This window comes from Hippoglossus hippoglossus, chromosome 14 (assembly GCF_009819705.1).
Source record: "Hippoglossus hippoglossus isolate fHipHip1 chromosome 14, fHipHip1.pri, whole genome shotgun sequence".
NCBI classification, from domain to species: domain Eukaryota; kingdom Metazoa; phylum Chordata; class Actinopteri; order Pleuronectiformes; family Pleuronectidae; genus Hippoglossus; species Hippoglossus hippoglossus.
The window spans coordinates 11,368,904-11,396,589 of record NC_047164.1 but is presented as its reverse complement, the minus strand read 5'-3'; the positions used below and the strand labels follow the sequence as shown (position 1 = coordinate 11,396,589).

At 39.0% G+C, this 27,686-nt stretch overlaps 3 protein-coding genes across 4 annotated transcripts in view; 1 reads left to right on the top strand and 2 right to left on the bottom strand.

Annotated features, from left to right (window-relative positions):
- ttc3 (tetratricopeptide repeat domain 3) overlaps nucleotides 1-14,394 on the bottom strand; it is a 22,032-nt gene extending 7,638 nt beyond the window's left edge. Inside the window, exons 1-31 of the mRNA XM_034606439.1 lie at nucleotides 14,283-14,394; nucleotides 12,379-12,455; nucleotides 12,256-12,283; nucleotides 11,694-11,853; nucleotides 11,506-11,587; nucleotides 10,804-10,857; nucleotides 10,195-10,333; nucleotides 9,868-9,953; nucleotides 9,179-9,273; nucleotides 8,676-8,738; nucleotides 8,194-8,248; nucleotides 7,373-7,535; nucleotides 7,031-7,055; nucleotides 6,848-6,929; nucleotides 6,472-6,502; nucleotides 5,730-5,790; nucleotides 5,072-5,177; nucleotides 4,443-4,589; nucleotides 3,874-3,954; nucleotides 3,225-3,334; nucleotides 3,012-3,138; nucleotides 2,390-2,512; nucleotides 2,195-2,296; nucleotides 2,012-2,104; nucleotides 1,853-1,917; nucleotides 1,469-1,605; nucleotides 1,025-1,345; nucleotides 593-865; nucleotides 466-509; nucleotides 190-246; nucleotides 22-101 (exon numbers count right to left, since the gene is read on the bottom strand). Coding sequence (XP_034462330.1) covers nucleotides 22-101; nucleotides 190-246; nucleotides 466-509; nucleotides 593-865; nucleotides 1,025-1,345; nucleotides 1,469-1,605; nucleotides 1,853-1,917; nucleotides 2,012-2,104; nucleotides 2,195-2,296; nucleotides 2,390-2,512; nucleotides 3,012-3,138; nucleotides 3,225-3,334; nucleotides 3,874-3,954; nucleotides 4,443-4,589; nucleotides 5,072-5,177; nucleotides 5,730-5,790; nucleotides 6,472-6,502; nucleotides 6,848-6,929; nucleotides 7,031-7,055; nucleotides 7,373-7,535; nucleotides 8,194-8,248; nucleotides 8,676-8,738; nucleotides 9,179-9,273; nucleotides 9,868-9,953; nucleotides 10,195-10,333; nucleotides 10,804-10,857; nucleotides 11,506-11,587; nucleotides 11,694-11,853; nucleotides 12,256-12,283; nucleotides 12,379-12,444 — 3,056 coding nt within the window. The 5' untranslated portion in view covers nucleotides 12,445-12,455; nucleotides 14,283-14,394. The remainder of the gene's footprint in view (nucleotides 1-21; nucleotides 102-189; nucleotides 247-465; nucleotides 510-592; nucleotides 866-1,024; nucleotides 1,346-1,468; nucleotides 1,606-1,852; nucleotides 1,918-2,011; nucleotides 2,105-2,194; nucleotides 2,297-2,389; nucleotides 2,513-3,011; nucleotides 3,139-3,224; nucleotides 3,335-3,873; nucleotides 3,955-4,442; nucleotides 4,590-5,071; nucleotides 5,178-5,729; nucleotides 5,791-6,471; nucleotides 6,503-6,847; nucleotides 6,930-7,030; nucleotides 7,056-7,372; nucleotides 7,536-8,193; nucleotides 8,249-8,675; nucleotides 8,739-9,178; nucleotides 9,274-9,867; nucleotides 9,954-10,194; nucleotides 10,334-10,803; nucleotides 10,858-11,505; nucleotides 11,588-11,693; nucleotides 11,854-12,255; nucleotides 12,284-12,378; nucleotides 12,456-14,282) is intronic.
- rabgef1 (RAB guanine nucleotide exchange factor (GEF) 1) lies at nucleotides 4,490-27,686 on the top strand. Of its 2 annotated transcripts, none has more exons than XM_034606448.1 (9): nucleotides 4,490-4,622; nucleotides 20,858-21,049; nucleotides 21,333-21,538; nucleotides 21,687-21,853; nucleotides 22,038-22,119; nucleotides 22,478-22,610; nucleotides 22,797-22,888; nucleotides 23,225-23,481; nucleotides 24,000-25,055. In XM_034606448.1, the coding sequence occupies exons 2-9, from the start codon at nucleotides 20,871-20,873 to the stop codon at nucleotides 24,417-24,419; spliced, it is 1,536 nt and encodes a 511-aa protein (XP_034462339.1). In that variant the 5' UTR covers nucleotides 4,490-4,622; nucleotides 20,858-20,870; the 3' UTR covers nucleotides 24,420-25,055. The 2 variants fall into 2 exon arrangements, with proteins under 2 accessions (XP_034462339.1, XP_034462338.1); XM_034606447.1 differs by lacking the exon at nucleotides 4,490-4,622 and adding an exon at nucleotides 19,461-19,592 and having other exon boundaries at nucleotides 24,000-27,686.
- LOC117774209 lies at nucleotides 15,410-17,727 on the bottom strand. The gene is made up of 4 exons (XM_034606450.1): nucleotides 17,370-17,727; nucleotides 16,910-17,212; nucleotides 15,600-16,370; nucleotides 15,410-15,456 (listed from the first exon to the last, which is right to left on the bottom strand). Exons 1-3 carry the CDS (start codon nucleotides 17,682-17,684, stop codon nucleotides 15,717-15,719), a joined length of 1,272 nt encoding a protein of 423 aa, XP_034462341.1. The 5' UTR covers nucleotides 17,685-17,727; the 3' UTR covers nucleotides 15,410-15,456; nucleotides 15,600-15,716.

Below are 27,686 nucleotides of genomic sequence, written 5' to 3'. Positions count from 1 at the left end.
TGTGAGGAGGACGAAACTTACAAAGAGTCGTCTTCAAATAAGTCTTGCTCCCACTCATCTCTTGGAGTTACGCTTCTCATGCCAGACAAAACAATAACACCCTGAGAGAGAAGAGGACACACATCAGTGATGCCACATGTGAACAAAATGTCCCGTCTTCAAGAAACAACTACCTATTCAATTTCTGACCTTTGTCTCTCTCTGTTTCTTTTTCCGACCTCGACCCTTAGTCTTGATAGGAGAATTCTGAAATGAAGACAAAGTGAATGACAATTTTTCAATTTTACACTTTGGTTTTGAACAGATAAAACAGATACAATGTTGTAATTTGTGAGCATTAGAGGTGCTAAATCAATTTAACAAGTAAAAAGACTTTTAAACCAAATAAGCAACTTTCCCCAAAAGTATTCCATTACATTTAGTTTGAGTGGGAACAAAATTCTCCAAGGTTTCTAAAGGACTTACATTTTGATTTTCATCAGACTTTTTTAAGACCGAAAAATGTCCATCTGTAAAACAAACAATTGAAAGATGAGTCATGAAGTCAGGGCAGAAAATCACCATGTTTTCAAATCAAATTAAATATTCATACCCATATCAAAATAGTCATCCAGTATAGTGTGGCAGGTCAGGTACTCCTCCCTGTGCTCCTCCAGAGTCCAGATAAAGAGTCTCATGTCCTGTGGTGAGGCCTGTTTTAGGTATTCAGTCACAGTCAAGCCAATACTTGAAAAAAGCTCGGGCCTTGTACCGAGCTTGGCTAAAATCATCTCCTGTAATGGGCCAAAGGTGAGCAGAAGAGCGAGGTCCAGCTGCTCCAAGTGTTCTGCGTTGCACTGGATGAAGGATCTGGCAGCGTTCAGGCCTAAAGAGATGAAAAAGAATTTGGTCAAACGTCCCAACCTGAAAATAATGTTAAAATTCACTATTTCTTATACAACACCTGACTACTTCCACGTCACACATATTACACGTGTGATACAAAACATTAAGTCATATCTACAGAAACATGGTGAATGCTGACCTGCATTGTTGAGCTGAAATGCCCAGTTGTTGAGTTTTTGATTTACATCCAGAGAGCTACTGAGCATTTCGATCAGGACACGAGCCCACACCCGATTCTTCCTCTCCAACAGGAGCTCAACAGCCCGACAAAACGTCTCCAAAGGCTCCTGCTGCCAGTTCAGCATCCTCTCAGCGAGCTGGTTCCCCCTCTTCGAGTCCAGCTCCAGCCAGGGCTTCAGGCTGATTATCAGGGCTGACCCCTGGAGGCTCTTCTCCTCTCTCAGCAACTCCATGTTCTGGCTGATCTGCAGTAGAACCCGATCCCTGTACAGCAACCAGGCTGAAAACAACGAGCAAACACGACATTTAAAAAGGGAGAATAAACAGACTTCACTTCTCCTGAATGTGAGCTCACGTCTCCAGAATAAGTGCCATCAGAAAAGTGACAGATAAACTCCAGTACCTTTCTGTTCACTCTGAGTTGCAGAGTCGTCGTTCTGCTGCAGGATCTCGTTGCTGATTGGCGGTTTCTCTTGAAACGACAGCTCGAGCTGCTTCCTCTTGGGCCGGTGCTCGACCTTTGGTTTTGACTTCTTCAGACTAAAACATACAAACAGAGAGAAAGGCAGTAATTGAAAAACAAGTACTGGTTTAAGGTAAAAAGGCATTTTAATGGGTCAGACATATGACTGTAATTGAGAGTGACCAGGTACATCATTTCATTAAAAGTTTAGAAAAGGCTGTGGCCTGAAAGCCCAGGTCAAAAAGATTACCTAGCAGTCAATGCTCCTTATGATGCTTATTGCTATGAGATCATAGTAACAATGATGTTTGACTGCAGACTCACCTTGTACATTTCGGGTTCACTTTTGGCTTCTTAGGAGTCTGTGGTTTGAGGATGGTAGCTTCAAACTTAAAAGAGAAACAAATCATGTCAACACCAATCCTGTGGTTCACGAGCACAGTGGCTCCACATGTTCATCTGCCCTGCAGAGAACTATCTTACCTTGCATTTCAACAGGCCCGTCGGTCCAATGATTTTGATACTACAGATTTGGCCGAAACAGTCTGGAGTCAAACATTCTTCTTGCAAGAAATCCTGCAACATAAATATAAACAGCAGGAGTTAACAGCTACCTGTATCTGTGCACAGTAACAAATTACACATGGAGATGAAATCTCAATTTACCTTTTCATTCTTTTCAGAGAAGGTTGATGTCTTTAGTGTCTTCCAACAGGCGATGTGGTATTCAACAGTACAGCTCTGACAGCAACATAACTGAATGAAGCCCTTTGGGTAAAGAAGCTTACAGTTAAAAAAACATCCCTCTTTTAAATGTTTGAATTAAAAAGCACCATGTGGCTGTGTTTCACTGCTGTTTACCTTAAAATCTGGGTCAGTCAGGTAGATTTCAGCTTTCAAAGAGCCTCGGCATTGCTCAAGTCGACATACAGCATCAGGAATAGGAGGGAATTTGCACATCTCTATAAATCTTTCCAGGATTCCCTACAAAGAGAACATACATGTAAACAAAGGCAAACATCTGAAGTGTAAAGCAAAACATAAAATACATTTAGTTATTTATGTGATGAGACAGTGATATTCATTATTGTTTCCATAAAAACTTTTTTGAACCAAATTTTTTGACACTGATCAACAGAGAAGACAAGTTTTTGATAGGAAAAGCAGATTTAACTTGTATTGTGTCCTGCTTCGGATCTCTAATTGGAAATTAACTAGTGAGGATTTTAGTCAAATTTTCGTTTTTTGAATGGTTCATGTTCTGACAAAACATGGACCAAAGTATTTGTCAGAACTTTTTTAAAGGCTGAGCAGCAAGCACGCCCCCACCCCTTATGTATTTACTGTTAACCAGTGTAAAATAAATATTACATGTATAATAATTAGCAGAGAGGGTGTAAAAACTCATAAATGGCACTGCATGTGGTTTATGTTCAAACACTATTTTCAAGTCAGAAATAAACACAAACCTACAATAACTTACCTTGAAATAGTCTGTTTGTGTCTCTTTGACAATCTCTTTAGTTAGGGGCCAGGTGAGTATACCAGGAGTTATTTGATTCTTCACCATCTGCAGAGAATCTGAGAACTGATCCAGAGCAACTGCAAACCTGAAGAGATGCATATGTTTTACAGTTAGAAACCGCAACATGTGTAAACAGTAACAGTAAACTATTACAACTAGAGATGTCTGTACCTGTTCTCTTTGAGATACACCCTCCCAGTGGCATAGAAAACCAGACACTGAAACGTCCGCTCCTCAAACGACTTCATCTTCTCCATCAGTTTTTGTGCTTCTGTGAGTTCCTGTGTTTCACAAAGCAACCACACATGTTATGACAGTAGCACAGGATATTCCCATATTGCTATATTTTTTATATTATATATAATTAAGATGCTAAGATGATACTGGCCACAAGAAAAACAAATGGAAAACACAGAAACCTATAAACATGAACACAGAGTTTATATCTTGGTTTCAGCCAAATTTTTTCCCCTGAAAGATTCAATTCAATTATATTTGTCTAGCAACAAAACACAACATACATACTTGATGTTAAGTTAATTATTTTGTAGGAAAATGAGCTGTGCAGCAAGAATACATAAAAGCGCGACATATACACAGTACTAATACTGGACTGGGTCAAAGAATCTTGAACCTGGGACATCCCTAGTTTTTGGTTTTACTGGTGCTGTTCTAAAGCGTTAAATGGATAACAAACACAAATGAGGTAGGGCCGGCTCTACAACGTCAATGTACCAAAACCCTCTAGCATCAGTGCAGTGTATATGGAGAAGCAGTGTGCTGCTGCCATTCAGGTCTAACAAGTCAAACTATCAGTTACCTCAGGCTGTCCGATTTCTGTCAGGGCAGATGTGCGGCCATACAGCAGCAACAGTACATCCAATGTGGAAAGTCCAAGTTCCTAAGAAAGTTAAAGAAAAACAATCATTTGTATGTTTTTAGCTCACTCAGAGGACAGCAGCAACAAACCTCAACATGGTAATGGAAAACTAACTCATCATTTGAGACAATGATTGGAAGTGTAGATACACAACTGGACAACTGAAGAGAACAGGTTCCTGGCTTTATTGGCAGATTGTTCACAGCCAAAATTGAATCCAGTCAAGTTTTTCACAATGTCTGAGACATATTTTGCTTGTATTTTAAAGCTGGTAGTGAAGGTCCCAAGCTGGATATAAAACAGTGATGTTGTGGACAAACCTGAATCCACAGCACCAATGTCTCCAGCCCAGTGTAGGCTGACATTGATCTTCAATGGTATTATCATGTCATTTGCACATGGTTCTCTGAATCTGCTCTTGTAATGTTTGGAATTTTGGCTCGCAAATTGTGCAACAGCATGAAGTGCTCCAACCTCTGCACTGGGCTACATATCAGTGGTTTGATTACCTTAGGTGTGTTAGTTTCCAGTATGGCCAGTGCCTGGCTGAAGGCCTGTTCTGCATTGCGGCTGCGGAGGTCGGCCAGAGCGGTGTGGGCATCCTGCACCAAAGACCTCAACTCTTTACACACAGCTGCTTTACTATCGGGCACTTTCTGGTTGTGAAGAGAGCACACACATCATGGCAGGTCGGTCATTTCGTTCAATTATACAGTTACAACTTAAAAGTTACAATCATTATGATTTTAAAAGCTACGTGATGCTGTTAAATGGAAGCTAACAACACAATAAACAACCAAGCTTTGGCTGCATTCATTTAAAAAGCATGTGAGAGACAGCAGCCACAGTGAGTCAATGCTCCAGGCTTTGTTAAGAGATTTTATGCTGCGCTGCACTTCTATTTATAAAACTAAACACCACTTGTGATTCCACACTTTCTTTAAAATAGTGAGAATTCCTCGATTTCTCAGAGAATAATTCTTGGATCTTGATGAAAACAATCAAACAGGTTTAGGGGACTGATACTGAGTGTGTGTAACTTGTAATGAATTTAAATGTGGTTTAATTAGGGTAGAGTTAAGCCAAGGCGGAGGTATGCACACTCTAAGTGCCCTTGTAGTTTGCGTTCCAGGCTTACCTCAGCTGCAGGCGGATTACTTTTGCTCTTTGATTTCTTCTTTGCTGTAGTGATTGACTCCATTTTAACCCCCACATTAGTTTGTCCACTGTTTGAAGAAATCTCACTGGAAGCACAGTATTTTCAATCAGCGAAACAGTCTGATATACAGTCAACTTGTACTCCACACCGTCCTCCACAAAATGATTAAAGTGGCAGATTCTTTGTGTGGTTAAAAGCAGCAGTAGAAAACATCTTGTTTGAACCGTTCAGTCCTGTTGATACATCGCTGCCAGCCTTGGTTTGACATGACTGTGTGATCTTATCAATGAAGCAGACTGTTCTAGTTGTAGTTACTGTTACCAGGCTGCTATTACTTAAGAGGTTAACTACACAATGAACAAAGGCAGTAGAATGACAACAAATTCAAGTCAAATACAAACAGAGAATTAGGTTTTACCTACAGACACTAAAAATAAGCGCACATTTATTTATGTAGTTAAATCCACGACTGTCAACAGCTCCAGTTTTCCTTCGCTCAACATGTTCACGTTTTCTGCAAAGCCGCATTTTAAGCAGTGGCCAGAAAATTGTGGTTCCTTTTATGATCACAGTGCAGATCTTAAAGCAGGGACATGTTTTATACAAGCACTGATTATAGCATTGTGCTTTCACTAACCTTTTTGTGGGTTTAGGGTCTTTAGTAGCGACCTTCTTCTGTGCAATCTCTGTTTTTTTCCCTGGGGAGAGAACATGAAGTGTTTGACTGTTACTGTGAGAGCAATATAGTGAACTGATGAACATGTGATGAAAGAGGTTTCAGGACACCTAAGGGTCTTAAGCAGGAGCATCTTTTGAAGCACAGGGTACCAACTAACACAGAAATCCCTAATACAAGTAAACAATGCATAACAGCCTCCTGAAGGTCATCATCCCGGCAGGGCACATTTAACGCAAACCACACATTTGTAAAGACTCTATTAGGTACTACAAGATAAGCATGGCCCTGCATTAAGTCAAATTGTATTGTCTATCATCTTCTAAACAAGGAGAGGGTTATCGGTTAATTGTTTCTGCTATGAAAATATTAAAAGAAAACCACTGAAGAAAGCCACGGACCAGGTTATACAGCTTAACTCAGAACTTGCTGTTTCACAAAATTTACAGTTAAAAAAGGTTGAAAAGGGACTTGCAGACATTCAATAATTACCTGATTAAAAATGACCTGTAAATCACCACTTAAAACCAGGGAGATCTTAATAACATATGGATGTTGGGGGGAAAAATGGCACTAACAAATATGTATATTTTTTGCACATATTACACTTACTATATAATACTTACACCTATTGCAAAAAAAACAACTAATCATGTGTTTATAAAAGTGAGACATGACAAGTATAACGCACTGTAAAGCTCACCTGGTGGTTTGTCCATTTTAACCTCGGAGACCTGTCAACACAAAAGTTATTTAGTGACAATGAACTACATCAAACGTGGATTAAATGTCCATACAGGTTCAGGAAGGTTCACTGCCCTGGACCAGACATGTAGATAGAATGATCATTCTATGATCTACATTTCAAAGGAGACTCAGGTCAATTGGAGAAATAAGGAAATCCCCACTCTGCTCTACCATACAAAGCACAATACTCGTGTTCGACCAATCAATCATCATGAGATGACCTCGTTTTTTATAGAATCACATAACTAATTAAACACACTTAATATAAAAGTTGTCTTTATTGTGTCAAATATGGCTGCTACCTGTTGAATTAGAAATAAAGAGTCACTGACCTTGGTCTGTACAGATACGCTTTTTGCCGTTCCAAGCTTCGTACATTTTACAGCTGCTTCTGCCCCGTTTGTGCTGTCCGGTCTGTAGAAAAATCAACAAAATACAAAAGGAGCTTCCATTTGTTTGTCATGGTTTATTAATCATGTTTGCAGTAAATTGTGTATTAGGGAGCACACACACACCTTTTGTTCTTGTTTGGACGCCCACCTGAAAACGAAGCAAACAAGAGTATTGAGCAACAAACTAGTTATTCTGCTCTCCATGACAATAACATGCAATAACCTAAAATAATTGCCCCCCTTTTCTCGACTTTTTTCCCCACCTGCAATTTTCCTGTTTTTGAGTTGTGTTTAACTGAGAAGAACGGGCACCTTTGTAAATCTGTATAATAAACACAGTGCACTACACGTGGATTTCTTGCTCATCTATATAACACTTTGCAAATTTATTTTTTAATTTACATGCTGTTTCAGATAGATACGTGAATATGGGTGCTTCTGTGAACATACATGCAGGGAAAATACCTTTGAGTTCTTTTATTGCTTGGATGAACTTGAGTTGTTGTTGTTCCAAGTCTTTGAGTCCTTCATGGTCACCCTTACACAGACTCTGGGCTGAGCTGTTGGCTTCAATAGCTCGTTTGAATTCTCCCAATGAGAACAAAGCGTCACAGTAGCGGTAGTGACCCTGCAAGAAAAACCCATGCATCAACTTCTAATTCTAATCTAAGTTTAGCAATGAAGGACATGTGGAGTCAAGTAACATAGAGAACAGTTTACATTTCGAGCACATAAATCCTGCTCGAAACATGAATCAGCAGCAAATAGACCCTACTGTAGAGTTTCAGTTAGGAGTGTTTTACTTTAATTATTTAGACTGTAGCGACCCACCATATTCTCATTTGTCCTGTCACAGTTTCACAGTGAAATAAATTAATACAAATTTTAAACTGTTGGCGTTGAGAGTGACCTTCGTGCACCCTGTTATAGCTGTAGATTTAATTACCTCAGTGGGAGTTAGTGATTATTGATCCTTTATTGTTAAGAATAAATTTGTTTTTGTATATTGTATACAGAGAACCTGATGAAGTCAATGGAGTCAACTTGAGGCTTGAATTGTTCTCTTTCTAATGTTATAAATGTAAATGTAATTTTACATGAGTGTTCCACACAGATCCAAGGACTAAGTGATCCGTAGTCAACCACACTGAATTTACGTCGCCCCTTGGGCAAACAAATTATCAGAATGAGTAATACACTTAACTTAGGACAGCAATACTTTATGTGCAATAAATGTTGGATCAGTCTCTGTTTCACTGTAGCTGGATAATGAAAGAGATCAGTACCTTTGCCCAGAGTGGATTTATCAGTGTAGCACGTTTTCCATCACCAACTGCCTTTCTGTAAAAATCAGAATTTCATGTTTGGGTTAAAACATTTCTTAGGACTTGTACTTTTGATGACCACGACCATTAAAATCAAGTCAAAATTCAGGCCTTCTCTGGCGTGTGATTCATCTGCTTATCTGCTGCCTGTATTTAAGTCATGTCTTTAGTAACACAGTAATTAAAAACAGTTAGCTTTACTTACAAGAAAAAATGTGGGATTGCTATTTTATGAGGCACACCATAAAAATTGTTATTATGCATAGCAGTTTTCAGTACAGTTGCATTTTTCTCTGGTCTTGTGCATGTACAAATGCAATAAATGCAAGTTATTATAGAGCATTGTGATGTAGTCAGAAATATGATGCCAAAGTTACTTTGCCTTCTTCTTCTGGAATGAAAATCACACAAATGAATGGTGCTCCAGTGTGAGTGGTACTTACAGATACTTCTTACACCGGATATAGCATTGGGCTCTGTTTCCATAAATGATGTGGTTATCGGGGCTGGATGGAGAAGAAATACATTTCAGTTTTTAAAAAAAGGACAGAAATTTGCCATTTATAACAATTATAAAATCAAAAAACCCTGCAGTGACTCATTTTATGGTGAATCTTAAGTAAAAAAAATAAAAATGTTGACAGTGTCAGCCAGCTCTACTGTCATTTCAGTCAGATCATTTTTGTATTATATGGAGAGCTTTATTTCTATTCTTATAATAAAATACATTGAATAGACAAAGTGTCAACAAAAACTGAAACAACGCACCTTAACAAATACAGGGATTCATTGCATGGTCGTTATATTTTACTGTATTATTGTACATGTATAACCAATAACATGGTTTCTCCACCTGGAAAAATTCCTACCCTATCAAACATATTTAGACCTGAATCAAGTTCTGGGATAAAGACCCATTGTAACAACATATGAAAATGTTACTTACTAATATTTGATGGCTTTGGAGTAAAACTGCACAGCATCTTCATACTGACTTTTCTTATAGTTCTCGTTTCCTTTCTGCTTCATTGCTTCGCTTCTCTGAAAAAGCAAAACAGACAAATGTTTAGGCTTGGTAGCGTTTACGGCTGCCTTTTCTTATTTGATCGATAACTTGAGGGAAGACGGAAAATAATGATCTATCCAAATTCAAAATGCAACAATAGTTTTTTGAGAGGTCCTATCGAACCCAATGGATTGGTTTCAACTGCAATCATTAGTCAATCAATTAAGTGACAGAAAATCTACCCCCATCAATTCTGACAATCAAATAATCGTCCTTGGGTTTTGGATTGTCGATTAAAAATCCCCCACCAAGTATGGTTTTCTCTGTGGCTTAATTAAAAGTGCTGAGTGTATCACTCTGGAGCCAATCTGTTGTTGTGTGGGCCTTCCTCTTTGTTATGCTTTTGAACAAGCTGGGCAGCACACTGTAAATGCGTATATATGGACATGCAGAGTATCTGTGTTTGTACAATGGCTAATGGGGATCTGCAGAGAATAACACCACATAATTACCATAGATACTCCATATCTTCATTTTCAAACTACATACAGGTACTATTAATTACTGTTCTTAACATATTATAGCAAAAATATGTATTTTACAGTCTGTAGATCCTTGTATTGTCTTACCTCAAGAAACTGGTCAGGCGGTTGAGCCATTAGTGACTTCATTGTCCTCTCAAGGTTAGTACACATGGCCTGAATATAGTTGGCATCTGAATGAAAGCAAAAGAAGAGTGTGTTAGCTCACCTTTGAAAAATAATCTGAAAACCTGCTCCTAGAACATTTAGAAGGCTTTTAGAGGCTATATAATAAATTAGAATCCTAAATCCATTAACTGCTCAAATGTTTGGGTTTTTCCCTTTAGAAGAATTACTAGAAATGTCTTGTGGTAATGATGTCAGAGCTGCTTTGTAGCAGAAAAGTCTGTGTGTTCTGTAGCGTGATTGACGTACACTCAGTGAAGATATGGTGCAGGGCCATGTAGCATGTGCGTGGGTGGCCGAGATCCAGGACACGTCTGCGAATAGCCGGTTCTCCTGTTCGCTCCAACCAGTTTAACGCATCCTCCAAAACCTCTGGGGAACTCTGATTCTAAAAAGTCAAAGAAATCAAAATGCCAAACAGAGGAAAAAGTATTTTCATTATTTTTGGCAAAAATATTTTTTTTAGATTGTGAACATTGGACATTTCTTGCGATGCACCAATTAGATGTTTTTTACATTCAACTTTATTCCCTTTGGTGTTCCACAAGGTTCAGTACTTGGCTCGATCCTTTTTGTTATCAGAAACGTTTCCACTCAGCCAAATTATATGGAAACAAAGTGTAAACACAGAATAATAAAGATTGAATGTGCAACAACTCCTACTTGTTTCTTTAAATGTTTGTATACACTTAGAAATTGGTTTAAAGCCCTTTGAGCTGCATAATGTTCATGAAAGGTGATCAACATCATCATTAACTTTATAAGCCATGCCTCTGCCACTGTTTGAAGAACCTTAACACATATTAGCTGATAACCCCTTACATATTCAATAAAGACTATGCCTTTTTTCAAACTTACCACGTTAAACATGTTGCTTATCCAGAAAATGTGCTTTGTTTGGTTCCTTTTCAACTGAAACAGAGAACAGGGCATTAATACATAAGCAAAAGTTTCAAAATCATAAAATACTAATAACCATTTTTCAACGCTTCAATCTACTCCTTTTCTCTAAAATAATGTGTGCGTTTTATACCATTTCAAATAACTTGTACCAGTAATATTATACCTATTCTGTGCTCTGTTTCAAACATAATGTTCTGCAAGTTGGGTTTCATCCTTACTGATGTGGTGATGAAATTTAAGTAATGCTGCTAGACACAACCTGAAAGTTCACAGGTGTACTGTATATATAAACGTTTCATCCAAGTATTAAGCAAAATGGCAAACACAAACTGAAGTCTCAAAACAAAAACAAAGTCTCTGCTGTTAATACATGTGACAATGTTTACAACTAACTATACCTGCAGGTCAGCAGAATCTATCACAAATCTACTTTCCCCAACACATCTTTAAAAACTCTTGGGTTTGTTGTAAATGCACAAAAAATGGAATTTCTGAAAATGTGCTACTAACACCAACACAACAAACAGTATCTGCTATAAGTACAGATCCACCCAATAAAATCCTTCTTTAGCCTGAAGCTAACTATTGGGGATAAAGCATCAACAACCACACTGCAATTTCATATTTTGCTTTTTATTACAATTCTATTGTACTTACACTTCCTTTCTCCAAGGCTCTGAGAATTGCTTCCACTGTTTCGATCCTGTGCAGGCATTTCAAACTTATATCTTCACTTTCCCTATAAGGAGACAATTAAAAATTCTTCACTAGTCTTAACACTGAGCATTTGGTTGTATTGATTGGCAACTAAAATGTATCCAGATCACAGTCATAATTATACGTACAGAGCATCAATTAGGCCTATATGTATAGCCCAGGAAACATTAAAGCCGGATTCTTCACGCTGCAGAAGAATGGGAAGCCAGAGGGTACAAATTTTCATCCGCTGTCCAGTTTCTTGTTTGGTAGCGGCAGGTAAAAAGTCCCATCGATCAAAATCACGCTCTAAAAAAAAAATACAGAAAATTGGTGTCACCCAGCAAAGAGCCGCATAGAGAAGCTATAACCTTGATTCTAAAAGCAATGTCACATGTTGTGCAACAGCTAGCAAAAGAAACCCCAGAGAAGGGCTAAGTACTTTTAAATACCTTTATTTACCAACAAGTAAAAGATAGTAGATGAAGGAATTTCCTGGCATTCATTTATATCTTTTTTATATTAAAATTCAAGTAAAACCTGATTACTGGACTATAAAGTGAAATCTTGTCATGTCTGATAAAAAAAAAAATCACAAAATTAATATTTAACTTCATCAAAACACTCAACATTTTTCACAAACACCAAAATTGATCAACTAAGCAATTAAGTAATTTGATACAATATAAATGTTACATAAATGTTCCTTACCTAATGGACTGAAGACTACATCACTTCTCTGAATGTACAAAAGAGAAAAAGACAGTTTTGGGTGACATACAAAAAACTGCAAGCTGACTAAATATTAATTTTGATTATTAGTTAATAACTCACCTCTATCGCTCGGTGTCTGAAATTGTCCCATTGAACAAAATCAGAATCAGAGTCTGAATCTGACATTTTCTCCAATTCTGTAAGAAAAAATGTGAAGTCACAAATATGTTTATCATATAATTATTATTTACATTTACGTATTTTTTTTAATCAGTTGCAAAAAAATGAAACCATAATACATGATAACATCATATTGTGTCCAGAATCATTGTAATAAACATATTTTAACTGTTATTGACGTACTCATCACACAACAAAACAGTGCAAAGCAGTTTGCGATACTATCAGGGCATTATCATGGTGTGGCAATGAAAAGTTAAGATGCAGCTATCATGTTTTATAGCAGCAATATCCCATTTGCCAATTTTAACAACTGTGCATCACAATGGTCTCGTTGAAATTAAACTGGCTGTTTGTTTTTTTATTACACAGAGTCATGATTTGTATTTGAACACAGCACAAAGGCAACCAAGACCATCTCCACTCTCAACCACTGTTGGAAACCACATTAACTGCTCTCACGCGGTTGGGATCTCATATGGTTGGGATCTCATATCTGGGGTCGTCCTCAGAGATGTGAAAGCAGGATGTCTCCTACAATGATTAACACACCAGGAGGGTAATAAATACCTTTACATACTCAATGGGAGGGGGCTGTGAGTTAGTAAGTACACAGATCTCCCTCTGTTCTTTGCTCATTTGTACATGTCCTTCTGGTGATTGTACTGTGAGTCCATCTGCAGATGCTGGATTAAATTTACAGAATCACAAGTGTTTGACTTTGTGCTTGATTCACAGAAATTGCCACCACACGACCTCATAGCATATACACTATTTTATTAAGATGCTGAATGTGATATGGTAAACTCACTTTCACGTGTCCTTCAAATTATCCTAAATTATGTCATATTGTTGCTCTCTCCAAACACGGATCTTGTAATCTCAATGGGATTCATCTGGCTAAAGGTTCAATCATAATAGTATCTAATATTTTTTCTCAATATTTGGGAGGCGTGTGGTCGGTGTTGTTTCTCCCAGCAATAACTAGGACTGGGTGATATGGCCAAAAATGATATCAAGATAAAAAATTGTCTGTTGATATTGATAATTATCACAATAAATGTTAAATTGCAATTTCCTGTGAGTTTAAAAAACATTCTTTGCTACCGAGTGAAGGTTGAGGTTTGAAATCGTCTCCATAGGCACGGCATGACAAACACTTGACAATCAGCAAGACATTTTATAAATGTGAGGAATACCTATTATGTGTTATATATAGAACCTTTTGTTTGTTTCCTCCCAGGCCGACTCATAACTAACCACAACACGCCCTGGTGGTAATTCCCCACACTTCAAACATGAGGTCCGCTAATGACACCAGTTCCTCGGACAGGTTTCGTTTCATCACAGAAACATTACTCACGCTTGAAGAAGAAGTGGGAGGGGTGAAGGACAACATAACATTCCATGTACCTGAGACTTATCCGGATACTTTCACGTGATAAAATGAAGTAAAACAGCAACCGAGCAACTAGGTTTATCGGTCATCGTCGTTTATTTGACTTTTTAAGGCTGTTTGTCCGAACAACATCCCTCTGTTAATGGGGTAACGAGGCTGACTCCTTTACGTTAGCATTTCTAGCTATTGTCACAAACGCGTTCAGTCCCGTGTCAGCCCGCTGAGGACCACATCAACCATCACCCGGTTCATGGAGGAGCTTTCTCTTCACCATTGACCATTCCGCGATGTTTTAAAACAACGACCACCACACTTCAGTTCTTCTTTGTTTTGGCGCGACGCAACAGACGACGGAGCCAAGCAGGAGGGGACCTCAGCTCTTCGACGCTTCCGGGTTTAAACGGTGGTTTTAATAAGTAGTAAATAAATAAATAAAAATACTCACGTTTGGTTCAAATGGCCAGAAGTTGATGATTAACAGCGGTCTGTGCTGCCCGTCCTGCTCATAGTAGTGTACGGAAGTGGCGACTGAGGCAGCAGCACGTCGTCAGCAGCGTTAGGGGGGGGGGGGGGGGGGGGGGGGGGGGGGGTTCTTCTTCGTGGTGTTCTCTTGGTGCTTTAGCGCCCCCAACCAGTGTGGAGTCGTTATTGGAAAATCGAATCATTACACAGTACCACTACTACTAATAATATAAATATAAATATAAATATCAACAATTTATTATCCTTAGTATATCTGGTCTGCTCTCTTAATGATATAACTTGAACTTGCTTGTGATGAATTTGCGTCCAATACAAATTGCTCTCTGAAGTTCTGATAAACAAATCTATCTTATGTGCTTGTTTTTGGACTGTTTTTAACAAAATCGTCTGAACAGTTGATAGAAATGGCTTGAATTACTCATGCTTTACTAAAGTATTTCCATTTTGCGCTATTTTTTAACCTGATGCCACCTTCCGGTCTCTTTACATACTGTCTGATGTCCTGTTTGTGTTACATCTGGATTTGTGTTTCATCATGAACTCCTCGCGCCTTACAGTGCCCCTGACCGTAAGAGCCGCTTCCCGCCTTTGGATGAATCTTGAAGCTCTGTAATTGTTATTCACAGCGTCTGTACCGTTTCATCATGTCTACATTTGCTTACAGTCTGATCCATCTCCCCACAGAATAACTGTTCCTCTGTCTTTCACTCTGGGTCAGTCTACTGTCTGATCCGCTCTGTACAGAAGGCTCATCATATTACACCACCACAGCAAACTTGGAAGCTGGACTGAAGTTGTTTCTTAAACACGATATAGATTTTAATCTAATTGCTTACATGTTCATGCATCAATAACAATAATTCAGTTGTATGATAATACAACATTGACAGGTATTGTACTGCATAACTAGTAGGTTACTCTTAGCTTTGATACTTTACCATTGTACGATCAAGTTAAAGGAGTTTTGCAGTACAACAAGACTAATTTGGTTACATTTCAGGCAGCATGGGCATGTGTTTTAAGTTGAAATAGTTTAATATATTTTACAGTGTATGGACAGAATTACAATGAATGAAAGCACATGAAGTAGAAATAATTTCTACCTCCATATAATACAATATTCAGTTTAAGATTTAAGGTGCTGAGTAATTGTTACGGTCATTTTGGAGGATGTAGTTTGGGCTGCTGTTGAATTGTATTGTGGCCATGATAGGTAGATCCATCATTAATGTAATTTATGAGTATAAGAATTTCATATCTTTGCTAAGTTAAAGGGGAATGACAATCACTTTTAGGCAGGCTATGAATGAGAATTAAAACGATGAATCAGATGATTGTATCCTATAAAAGAGCACAATGTTTAGTTTGAGGAACTTTAACTGCACACTATTCTGGTCTAACTTGTCTTGAACTCAAGGTCATTCCTCTGCCTGCACAAGCTGCGGAGAACTTTCTCAGGGAACAGGAAGACGTTTCTGTTCTGCTCCAGGTCCTGAGCATTTATAACACGAGTCACCAAAGCTTGCTGTATGGCTGGAGACTCACAGGGGTGATGCTGCACGTTGTGACTCACATTCCTTCCTGGCTCAATGACTAACAGGCCCAGCATGCCTGCTTCCTCCTCCCTGTTATATTCAGTCACATTGGTGAGTGTCTTAATGTCTCCCATGCTTACAGTGGTTTCATTGCTTCCTTTTGACACACTGACTCCAAACTCTTCTGTGGATCCATGTGTTTCACAGTTTCTGCTACCGTCAGCAGTTGAATTGGTGGCAGTCGTCTCATTTAATCCATCAGTGAAGATACTTGTACTAACCTGGCTGACATTAAAAAGGTGATTACCAGAGCAGGCCTTATTGGTTACTTTGGATGTCTTGGTTTGTCTTGGTCGACCGGTTGTCCCGATTGTGGGTTTTTGTGAACCAGGAGCTGTTTCCTGGATGTTTCTGCGTAGATAGGCTGTGTAGCCCTGAACCAGGCGACCTATCCCAGACTTATAAGACAGACGCAGCGACTCTGCCGATCCTAGTGGCACAGAGTGCAGCCGCACCTGTTGGACAAGAATAAAGGTGAGGGCAGGGCTGATGTAAACAACATGTGAACACAGACATTGGGTTGATTCGGCAAAGTAATTAGCAAACAGTGGCTTATCTAAACATCTGAAAGTTACAGGGCAACAATGGCATTCATTTAGAGCTGTGATTGTGACAACCCAATTAATCTCAGTCCAATATGCTCTCTCTTTTTGCTCTGTATTTGGTCTCCACCAATTTCTAAGGGAAATATGTGTGCAAATGTGGAAACAAAATGCCTCAACTGATGTCAATAGACTTCAAGTTTAAAAATGAAATAAATCTGGGGGAGTTAAGACAAAACTTAGCTTTCCAGACCTTTGTAGCATGCACCTTTTTCTGCTTGAGACTATCAACTTGAGGCTACATGCCACATAGGGTTTGAATGCCATTGTGGGTAATGTACACACTGGATTTTGATAAGGTCATTGTGTAAAAGTACACTATCCCTGGTACATATACAGAGCAGATAATAAGAGCATGCATTTTAGCTTGAGCCTTTCTCAGGTCTCCTGACCTGGTGTATTCTCATGTGCAGATGAAATGCAGCTCCTGTCAGCCACTGCTGCATGGACACTGAACTCATCCTCTTCTTAGTGGTCATCCTCTCATAATGGTCAATTAGCTCAAGTTTCAGCCAGCTGTCATAGAGCTCTGTGGTCTCAGCAATCTTCTCCTCATTGTTAGCAAGCTCAGGGATCAGGCACAGGTAGCTATAGATAATCCTGCCAATTCTTGAAGAGATGCTGATGCCAAAAATATCCTTAGCCTGGGGTCTCTGAGTTGACAGGTCCCCCTCCGTCGATCCGTCTGTTCGGACCTGGAGAGATATCAGAAAAGAAATTGGTGCTCGAAGAAAAATCATGGGATTACCAAAGTCAGCAGAAACTTTGGCGGATTTCACAAAGTTGCATGCTTTTAGACCAGTATTCAATAATGACATACAAGCTAGACAAAACAAAAAAGGTTTCACCAACTTGTTGAGCAATCTGGTCAAAAAGCAAAGACAGAGCCAGAGCAACAACCCCAACTCCTCCATAGGTGACCCTGCTGCTGCCTCCCAGCTCTCTGGTCAGGCTCAGGCTGAATTGAGTCTGCTGCTCCCTGCTCATGCTCCGCTGTAGGAAGGCATGTTGATGCTGCAGCGCTGCAGAGGAGTCTAGTGACAAGAAGGTGGTGAGGACCGGGTCCAAGGAGATATCAGGAACGATGCTGGCATCTCGAGCCACAAAAAACAGTTCCTGAACAGTGCCTGGAGAAGGAAGACACAAACTGCGACCCGTCAGGATCATGGCTTTCGTCTAACCAGTGTGCGTTGGCATGTGTTATCTGTCTGTCCGTGAGTTTGTGTGTTTACTTACCCCAGTCAGATTGGTGTTATCAGCATGACCAGCAGTCCAGTGAAGGACTCATGCACATGAATACAAATGCACATTAGCTAAAATTATAAAAGGCTAGTTTCTAGTAGTTACAGGAGCATCAACCTAATTTCATGCTGGGACAAAGCCAGTGGCAGTGAGACTACATGTACTGCAGTTTTCAACAGGTCTATTTTGTACTAGTATAAAGGATTGATTTTAATAATGGCTTAAATTATTTAATAACAGCTTTTTTGGTTGCCAGGTTGTGGAGAATCCTTCTTCATCATGTCACTACTAGGCTGCTTAACTTCAAGTCTCAGAGAGATGTATCCAATGGACTTTTGATTGCAAAGTCTGTTTGTTTACCTTCCTCTCTGTAAAACAACAGTTTTTCCAAGTGCAGGGTATCAGTCAGAGTTGTTATCCAATGTTCGAAAGTGGGTACATCCGTCTTCCGTTGGAGAATAATCTTCTTTGCACAGAGAAGGCCATAGGACAGAAGAAGTTGTTTTTCACTCAGACATAGCTGTGAAGTAAATCTGCTTCTGCTTGGCTACATTTATCACACATTGGGGATACTTGTTGAAATTTGTATGCAACTTTACTTTAGAGTAATGTAATCTATGTACATTTTTAACCTGTATCAAACAGTGTCTGGCATTGATGGAATATTTATTAACATAATATAAACTTTTATTTTAAATGTCTTCCATTATTTCAAAACCCAGTTCTTTTCCCCATTCTGTCTTTAAAGTATTTGTCTTTACTGGTCCCAGATCTTGTAAAAATATCATAAATGAACTAAATGGCCTTTATTTTCACTAAACAATCTTTCAAACATTGATCTAACTTCTCTGGCCCTGCTGTTTCGGCACTTTTTGTAATCAAATCGGTATTTTAGACTCAGACACAACCTCTGAACATTAACCTTAATGTCAATAAGCAAGCAGTCAATGCACTGTGAAGGACACATCTACTCTGCTGGCCCTGCAGCAAACTCCCTTTTCAGTAAATCTGATATGAGACCAGGAATTAGTCAATAATATGTGATGTCCAGGAGTAACGCTGAAGACTGTTGGAATGGAGTGAGAATCAATGTGACTATGTTCAACAGTGTAAATACCCAATTTACTTTTACATTGAAAACAGCACTTTAAATAACACACTTCTTGTACTGAATTTTACATCATAATATTATTACTTTAATAGTAGTAGCAAAACATTGTATTACAATTACATAATTTCAATTACTTATCTTATTGTATTAGAAACGATATATATATATATATATATATATATATATATAAAGCAGTGTTCTTCTGTGCTGTAGCTTATGAATATGATAGAGAACTATGTACTATGATGATAAAAAAGACAGACAGACAAATAGACAGACAAACAAAGAAATAGATAGATAGATAGATAGATAGATAGATAGATAGATAGATAGATAGATAGATAGATAGATAGATAGATAGATTATCTGTTTATCAGTAATATTTCTCCGAACTCACTTGGCGGGACTCTGTGACCCTCGCTCTGCAGGTTGCACCCAGCGTGACGTCATTGACCACACCTTGACATGTAGCCCTCGATCCTAAAGTAAATAGACTCTCTCGCGGATATGTTTTATCCCTTTAATCAAAACTCATTGGAGAAAACAAAAAAACTCAGATATCACAAACTGAATAAGAAATAAACAAATAAACAAATGAAACCACCAGGCTGTCGCGTTGTTGTCTCGATGACGTCAGTGGCGTGACCTCGCCTGATTGGTGGTCAGCACGCATTGGAGGTTCCTGCTTCCTGTTTCAGATCAGATCGGAGACAACAGAGCAGGTGAGGAGAAAAACACAACAGATACATGACATGTGAAACATATGCAATCAGACACTTAGCGCGATGTTCTTGGTGGATGACCTCCCTGTTATCGTTGCGTAAAACACGGCTACGTCGTTTTTAGCTATCAGAGCTACAGGCTGTCGACATATTAAAGGGACAATAAAGGAGAACCTCGGGGATCATCATGGGTTTGTCCCTGTGCGGGACAGGAGGACTCACGATGGACTAATGAGACACGATCTCTACTGGAGAGATGTTGCTGTCACCATCCCCACGATCAGAACACACAGTAGAGCATCAGTGATTATCTGTATCGCTCCCCCCAAAGTTACTCCAAATCGTTTGGGTCTACATTATTAGATTAGTTGCATATTACTTTACCGTCTGATTCAGATCCTCCATACCCAGCGTGCAGCTTGTCTTGAAGTGGGACTCGAAAAATAGATTTTAACGATTTAGTGAGTAAAGTTGTATTATATCAATTTGCTTCCATTTTGTCTTTATCAATGAATGAAAAAACGGAAGTACAATATTCACTTTGTCACATGTTGTTATTGTTAATATAAAAAGCAATCCCTCCATTTTAAATACCACTTATCCTACTTGGGTTAGCACAGGGAGTTGGAGTCCATCCCAGCTGACAGTGGGTGAGAGGCGGTGTACATCCTGCACAGGTCACCAGGATGTACAAGAGCCAACATATAGAGACAACCATTCACACTCACATTCACACCTAAGAACCTTTTAAAGTCTTCAGTAAATCTAATCTCAATGTCCTTGGACTGTAGGAGGAAGCTGGAGTACCAGGAAAAAACCCACAGGCAGAACATGCAAAGTTAATATAAAAATATTTCTCCAACACTGAGTCTGACTTTAACATTGAAAGATCATAAACAGAACATTTCAAGCAAAGACTTTACTGCTGAGAAGTAATTTATAATCAATAATTTATGACTATGACAAAACATAGAAGACACGAAGGTAAAATATAGAGAGGAAGGAAGATGTTCAGATCTGTCTAAATATTAATGAAGGAAGAAATTTGCTCACACACTCACCCCATAATGAAAAACATGCATTACAGGAAAGGCCTGTTTTGGAAATTGACTAAACTGATGATAAATCGTGGTAAACTGTGAGATTTGAGTATTAAACACAGTGTAATAATCTGAGAGCATCAGCAGGCAGCAGTATCAAGATCAGTCTGTTCAGCAGCGCATACAAATACACTTATAAATCAGATGCTGATATTTTAATTCCAGATCGTACGGCATCATGAGTCAGAGGACAGAGCGGCGGGGGATACATGTGGACCAATCAGACCTGCTGTGCAAAAAAGGATGCGGTTTCTACGGCAACACAGCATGGCAGGGTCTGTGCTCCAAGTGCTGGAGGGAGGAGTATCAGCGGGTACGGCAGAAACAGATCCAGGACGACTGGGCCCTGGCAGAAAAGTAAGAGTCTTACTTGGCTGCACCTTCTCTACCCAATGTTAACAATTTACAGTTGCCTCACCATGAACGGCTTGTAACCGAAACATATGCTGATGAAAATAAAGGCTTGCCTCTTTTTTAATGTATCAGCTTCGTTTAAGATTGAATTAATGAAAAGCTTGATTTGCAAAAAACAGCACATTTTTTAAAACAATTTATATGCAGATACAATAACATCATTTGCCAGTTTGGGTGTGTAAAATTGATTACTGAAATATTCTCCATTAATTTGTTTTGATCCTAGGTTGCAACGGGAGGAGGAGGCAGCGTATGCCAGCAGTCAGGGAGCGCAGTCCCAGCCCCTCGCCCAGTCCACACCACCACACCCAGGACACGTCTCCCTAGGTCCCTTTTCCAAGTTTGAGGAGAAGAAAACCAATGAGAAGACTCGAAAAGTGACCACCGTTAAGAAGTTCTTCAGCCCTTCATCACGCACCGCTTCTAAGAAAGGTATAACGTTACAGCATGGTGTTACTAATTTGTTTTACTGAGAATTATTCAGAAGATTCACGACTCGCTTTCTGTCTAAGTTATTTGAGTTATTTAAGTGACAAGGAGTTAGTGGGGTCTAACATAGACTGTGGTTTCTCCTCCTCAGAAGCGCAAGAGGGCAAATCGCCCAGCCCGTCGATTAGCCGCCAAGCCAGCTTCGATACAGACCAAGTGTCCAAGGACTTTGTGGACTTTTTGAAGAATCTCCAGAAGCCCGGCAGGGAGATCCATAAGCAGTGTCGAGCCTTCATAGTCAACATGTCGAGCAAGAAGGTTTGTTGTGTTCAGTGACTTGAAATCTAGTAGCATGATAATTAACTGTTAATTGTTTTTCATGACCTGGGCCTCATTTCCCCAAAATCACCTTTAAGTTAAGATGATCATAGAAATTGATCTTAAGAAATTTCCTTAGGTTAAAAAGGGTTTTCCAAAAACTTCTAACTTCTTCTCTTGACAGGATCTCGGTGCTGATGAACTTTCAGAGTGCGTTCAGGATTTCTACCAGAACTTGGCTGACCGCTTGATGGGTCACTTTAAAGGTTTGACGAGACACTCAACAATTATGTTTAGAAAACATTGACAAATTTCATATTTGGCTATTAGTTCCACAGCCTCACATTGTAGGTTTATATTGTAATATAATACACATTGTACCTCACTTTTGCTCCTAACTGGATTGATGAACATAGCCAGATGATAACCAGCATTGTGAGGTTAGATTACCGAAAGAGAACCAGACCAAACTGATCCCACCTCTTAATTCAGGCTCTTCTGTTGTACTCTACCACATACTGTGTTGACACAGTGTGTCGTGCCCACTAGGTGGCAGCATAGGCAGGATTTTCCACTCGGGTGTTAAAAATGTGACTGTGGTCTGATTTATGTGTTGTTCACCAGGCTCTTCAGATTCTGTGGAGCAGGTGATGGACCAAGTGGAAAAGTACATAATGACTCGACTGTATAAGAGCGTGTTCTGTCCAGAAACCACTGATGACGAGAAGAAGGATCTGGCCACACAGAAAAGGATAAGGTGGGCACTTGTTTCCATGATTATAATACAGTATTAATAAAAGGAAGTGGAACAATCCACACATATTCAGACTGGATACATTTCTTTTGAGAGTTTTACTTTAGTGACAAATGTGTATGGTTATGTCGTATTCCCCCAAAACAGCTTCAGGAGCGCTCCAATGAACATTATGTTGTTCCTTTGCAGGGCTTTACACTGGGTGACCATAGAGATGCTCTGTGTGTCCTTTGATGAAGAAATCCCTGAGGTCTCTGAGAATGTGGTCAACGCAATAACAGGTCAGAGAGTATGCCTGAATGTCAGTCAAATTTATACTTTTACCACATGTACATATCATATGTGGACCTGTTGACACAGCTGAAAGAATGTGGCCATATGCGTCACAGACCACCTCTGAATGTGGTCTGAGTGATCTGATCTCAGGATGTATTTGGGTGAGTTCAGACCTGTACTTAGATCTGTCACTTGTGAGTGATCGGATCACTCAGGACAGACGTTAATACCAAGGTCTAATAGTTTCAGCTCTAGAAATTTTTTTTTTAAACCACCTGAAGATACATAAATCTATCCTCCCTCTGACTTATACTGCGTGTATTTATCGCTGACTTTTGCAGATATCATCGAGATGGACTCGAAGAGGGTTCCTCGGGACAAACTTTCGTGCATCACACGCTGCAGTAAACACATCTTCAGTGCCATTAGGATCACCAAGAATGAGCCGGCCTCCGCTGATGACTTTCTCCCTGCGCTCATTTACATCGTGCTCAAGGCGAACCCTCCGCGACTTCAGTCCAACATCCAGTACATCACTCGCTTCTGTAACCCCAGCAGGCTGATGAGCGGAGAGGATGGATACTACTTCACCAACTTGGTCAGTTTTTCTTTTCTCCTCTTTACTTCAGTTCTTGTCAGAGCCAGTTTGAGCTGGAGGCCTCTCGTTTCACAGTGGTGCTGTATAAGTTCCTATTGTGCTACTATAGTTTAGCATCATCTGTAAAATTTTAATCTATTAATATCATTTATAGTACCTGTAGCTGGTGACAGAAAATCTGATGAGAGATACTCGCGTCATCAGCATAAAATAAATATTTTACCAAAGTTTAAACAATTTTAGTGGGGAAAATTTTAATTGTTAAATATTACATAACTTTGCAGGTTAAAGCTTGTTAATTGTGATGATTTTCTGTTTTCTTAGTCTTATTGTTGACTGAATATTTTTGGACAGTTTGGTGATAGACACAAGCTATTTGAATACATAATCTCAGTTTTCGGGAAATTATTATTTTTACTTATTTGACATTTTACAGACAAGCCGACAAATCCATTACTCTGACAGAGCTACGCTAGCTGTTTCATTACCATTATTTTCCGTTGGTCTTTTTATTTTAGTGCTGTGCTACGGCCTTCATCGAGAAGTTGGACGCTCAGTCTCTAAACCTCTCCCCGGAGGAATTTGAGCGCTACATGTCAGGCCAAGCTTCACCGCGATTCAGCACCTCAGATGGCGACTGGCGCCACGCTGGTTCGGCACCTGACGTGACCGCCACCAACCCCGCCCTGGCTCAGCTCAATCACAATCTGGAGCTGCTGTCGGGCCTCAGCAGCAAGCAGGAGAGGCTGATGGAGGCCGCTCAGAGCCTGCAGGCCGACCTCATTGCCTGGCCCGAGACCGTGCAACGGGAGGTGAACGGCATCCTGGAGAAATACCCTCTGGAGATTCTGCCTCGCACAGTCTCTGCCATCGATGCCAACAACATGGAAAATGACAACCTGCCACCACCGCTCACACCCCAGGTGTTTGCTGGGTAGTGGAGTCTCCAAAGGGAGGAAACGTTTCACTTGCAGCAAAGGTACTCCTGCTTTAAGTCAGCTAACTACCTGTGCTTTGAGTTTGATGGTAACATCCCACATGCAACCATCTCCAGTAAAGTTTACAGCTTCACCTTGCTGAGTTGCTTCTGCACCTTAAAGGCCCAGTGTCCTAAATCACTCCTTATATCATATATGGTACACTCTTTTTATTTTAATATTTCCACTAAATAGTGCCCTTATACAATGCAAAGAGAAAGGTAATATTAGTAGCGTATACTGCAGCTGTAATTGAGTGCCTAATATATATGGAGTAGTGGATGAGGTAGTGATTTCAGACACAGCCTCAGTCACACCAGCATTATAAACAATAACATTTCACACTATCAATCAATAATTTCAATATAATCACAGTGATCAGTGGATTTCCTCACAAGACAAAGTTAATCTGCACCAGTTTTGCCAGATATACGCTAATTATTGTATTTGTATGATAATCTTGCCCTCTGTACGATCAATAATCAACGGTGTGCGATAATTTGATAATTTTGTGACACGTAGTATTATCAGTTGTAATCGATTACGTCTGTGTTTATGCATCTCTTCTCACGTGAAGTCTCTTCAGCAAATCATGCATGTGAAGATGAACGTGAATGTGGACACCTACGACTGTATTTACGCATATTTTCTCAAGTTAGGTCCTTCCTGTCTGATGTTTCAAAATAAGAGCCCTGTGCCTTGAAAAGGATCGTTTCTGGACACTAAATCACTTCGGAATCTCAACACAGAGACTACTCTGGTCGCGTACGATCATTTCCCTTAAAAATATGATAATTTTAGGCTTCTGGTATGATACTTCAACATTTCCCATCTGGCAACGCTGATCTGCACAAATCTTTCATTGCAATTTCAACTTGTAAATGCAAATGTGTGCAGTTGAACAAAAGCAGTCAGTGCTAAGCTAAATAGGAAAATCATACACTATACTTCTTTAATTCTCCTCTGTCGGAGTCTACAGACACGCAAGATATATGTGACATGTTTTTATATGGTCCAAACACCTCTCTTATATAAAATGAGAGAGGTTTTTAATTCGTGACTGAGCTAATGTGACGGTTAGCAAGCTAGCTAACTAATGTTGCACAGTACATAGCACAGTGAAGGGAGATTAGGGAGCTACTAGCACTAGCATGTTAGCTAGCTAAAGTCGTTCACCAGCTACCAAAGGAAAGGTCTCACTGTATTTACTGGCAGATAAAAATACAGCTAATTGTTCTTGTAGTTTCTTACAGAGGTAAACACTAGTAATAATACTAAATAAATTACTTGCTATTTGGACCTTAAACATTCAGCATTATCCGAGTTACTTCATTGATCTTTAAATGCTTAAGGTATTGCATTAAATTGTTCCCCTACATTGCACATTTACTTGTTAAAATGCAGATGATGGCTAGTTATAAATATCTCGTAAAAAAAAAGTGATGATACATTTATATTTACTTAGTTAAACATGGGCTCTCTTGAACTTGTATTTTATTTTCAGTAACAATAACAATCCGGTTTGCTTTCACACCTTTGTGTAAACTCACATTTGGACTGGTTCGAGCATTTATATATTGGTACATTTATATATATATTATATTGGTTTGGGCATTAATAGCAACGCAATCCTCTTCAAAGCTGCTTCTCTTTCATCACATCTGCCAAATGTCACCGTTTTCACTCTTTGTGTTTCTGCGTGAAGCCAGTTTGACGTGTCAATATAGGAACATAACTCCTTTTCTTGCTGTGTTTTAATATTTTGTGTTGCAACCGAAATCCAGCTGTAAACACAGAACAAGTCTGTCATTTTTTGTTTTAATGAACACATGTTTCAACATTGTGCTGAGTTTTTAAAATTGAGTGTCTTTTGTTGGGCTTTCCACACTTTTGTTTCTATAATGAGTCTGTGTTATAAGGTAGTAAGCATCTTATACTATAAATACTGTATTTAAGATATTAAGTTTGTTGTTTTATGATTTTCAGAGTGTAACAGCATGCTGTTGTTGTCTGACTGCTGCCCTATCACTTTCAAAATGTATAATATCACTATTAACTCTCATGAAGGGACACCTGATCTTTCAAATTAGGTTACGGTTATTTACCACACTCAACTGCAAAGAGAACTAGAGCTCTGTGTGATAGGGTCATGTGTGTTTTAACAAGTCTAGACACTAGCAGGATGATGTTAGTTAGTTAAATGATGCTGTTATTTCCTTTAGCTAACTAGTGTGTAACATAATTAGTTGGATTGATATTTTTTTCCATTTTAAAATCTAAAATGAAATATCTGAAAGAGCAGCAGACTCTATATTTATAAAAGGGAAGCTGAGTAGAGTCAAAACCATGAGTATAAACATATAAATGAATGTTTTTTTTTACTAATTAAAAGTTGAGGAACTATAAATAATTAGTCTGGTAACGTTAAAAACTAACGAGTAATTGATCCTAATGATTATCTTTGTAGCCAGAGCTTGATATACTGTATCTAATTCCTCTGTGCCATTGATCTCCATTGCTGTCCAAAAAAAAACTATTTCTCATTTCTGAAGCCGAAACTCCTGTATGAGGGACATCTGCTAAAAACCGCAATGCCCAGCTGTTAAAGAAAAACAACGACCCTTTCTTTTGAAACTGAATCTATATTTGTGACCTGTTTTTATAGATTTAGAACTTCCATAGAAACCATGTCTGATAACCAAAATCTGGGCCGGATAATGGCAGACAGGGGACTAATGTTTAACATGGACTAACAAATGCTTGGTTTTGGTCTTTTCATTACACTTGTTGATTATAAGAAAATCCAGAATAATTTCAGCCTTATCCTTCAAAAAATATTGTGTTATGTGAGATAAGAATCTACCAAAATCTCAAACATTTCATGGTTATGATATAACAGTTAACACTACGTGAATCCACTGGAAAACTGATCTCTAAAGACTGTGCACAAGTGTACTGAGGAGAACTGGTACTGTTTTATAGTTATATCACATGAAACATTTAAGTGGTTAATGATGAGGTGTCATCAGCTTGTTTTCTGGAATTATTTGGTTAAAAATTGGCCTAAATAAAACTAGAAACTAGAGCATTCTTTCGACAAAGTGAGAACTAACAATATCGCAGTTAAAGGTGTGTGAGTGTACAAGGTGTATGATGCAATAATTACAAAATAATTATTGCATTTTTCATTTGAGTGAAATAAAGAAGAGAATGAAATGAAACAAAGGA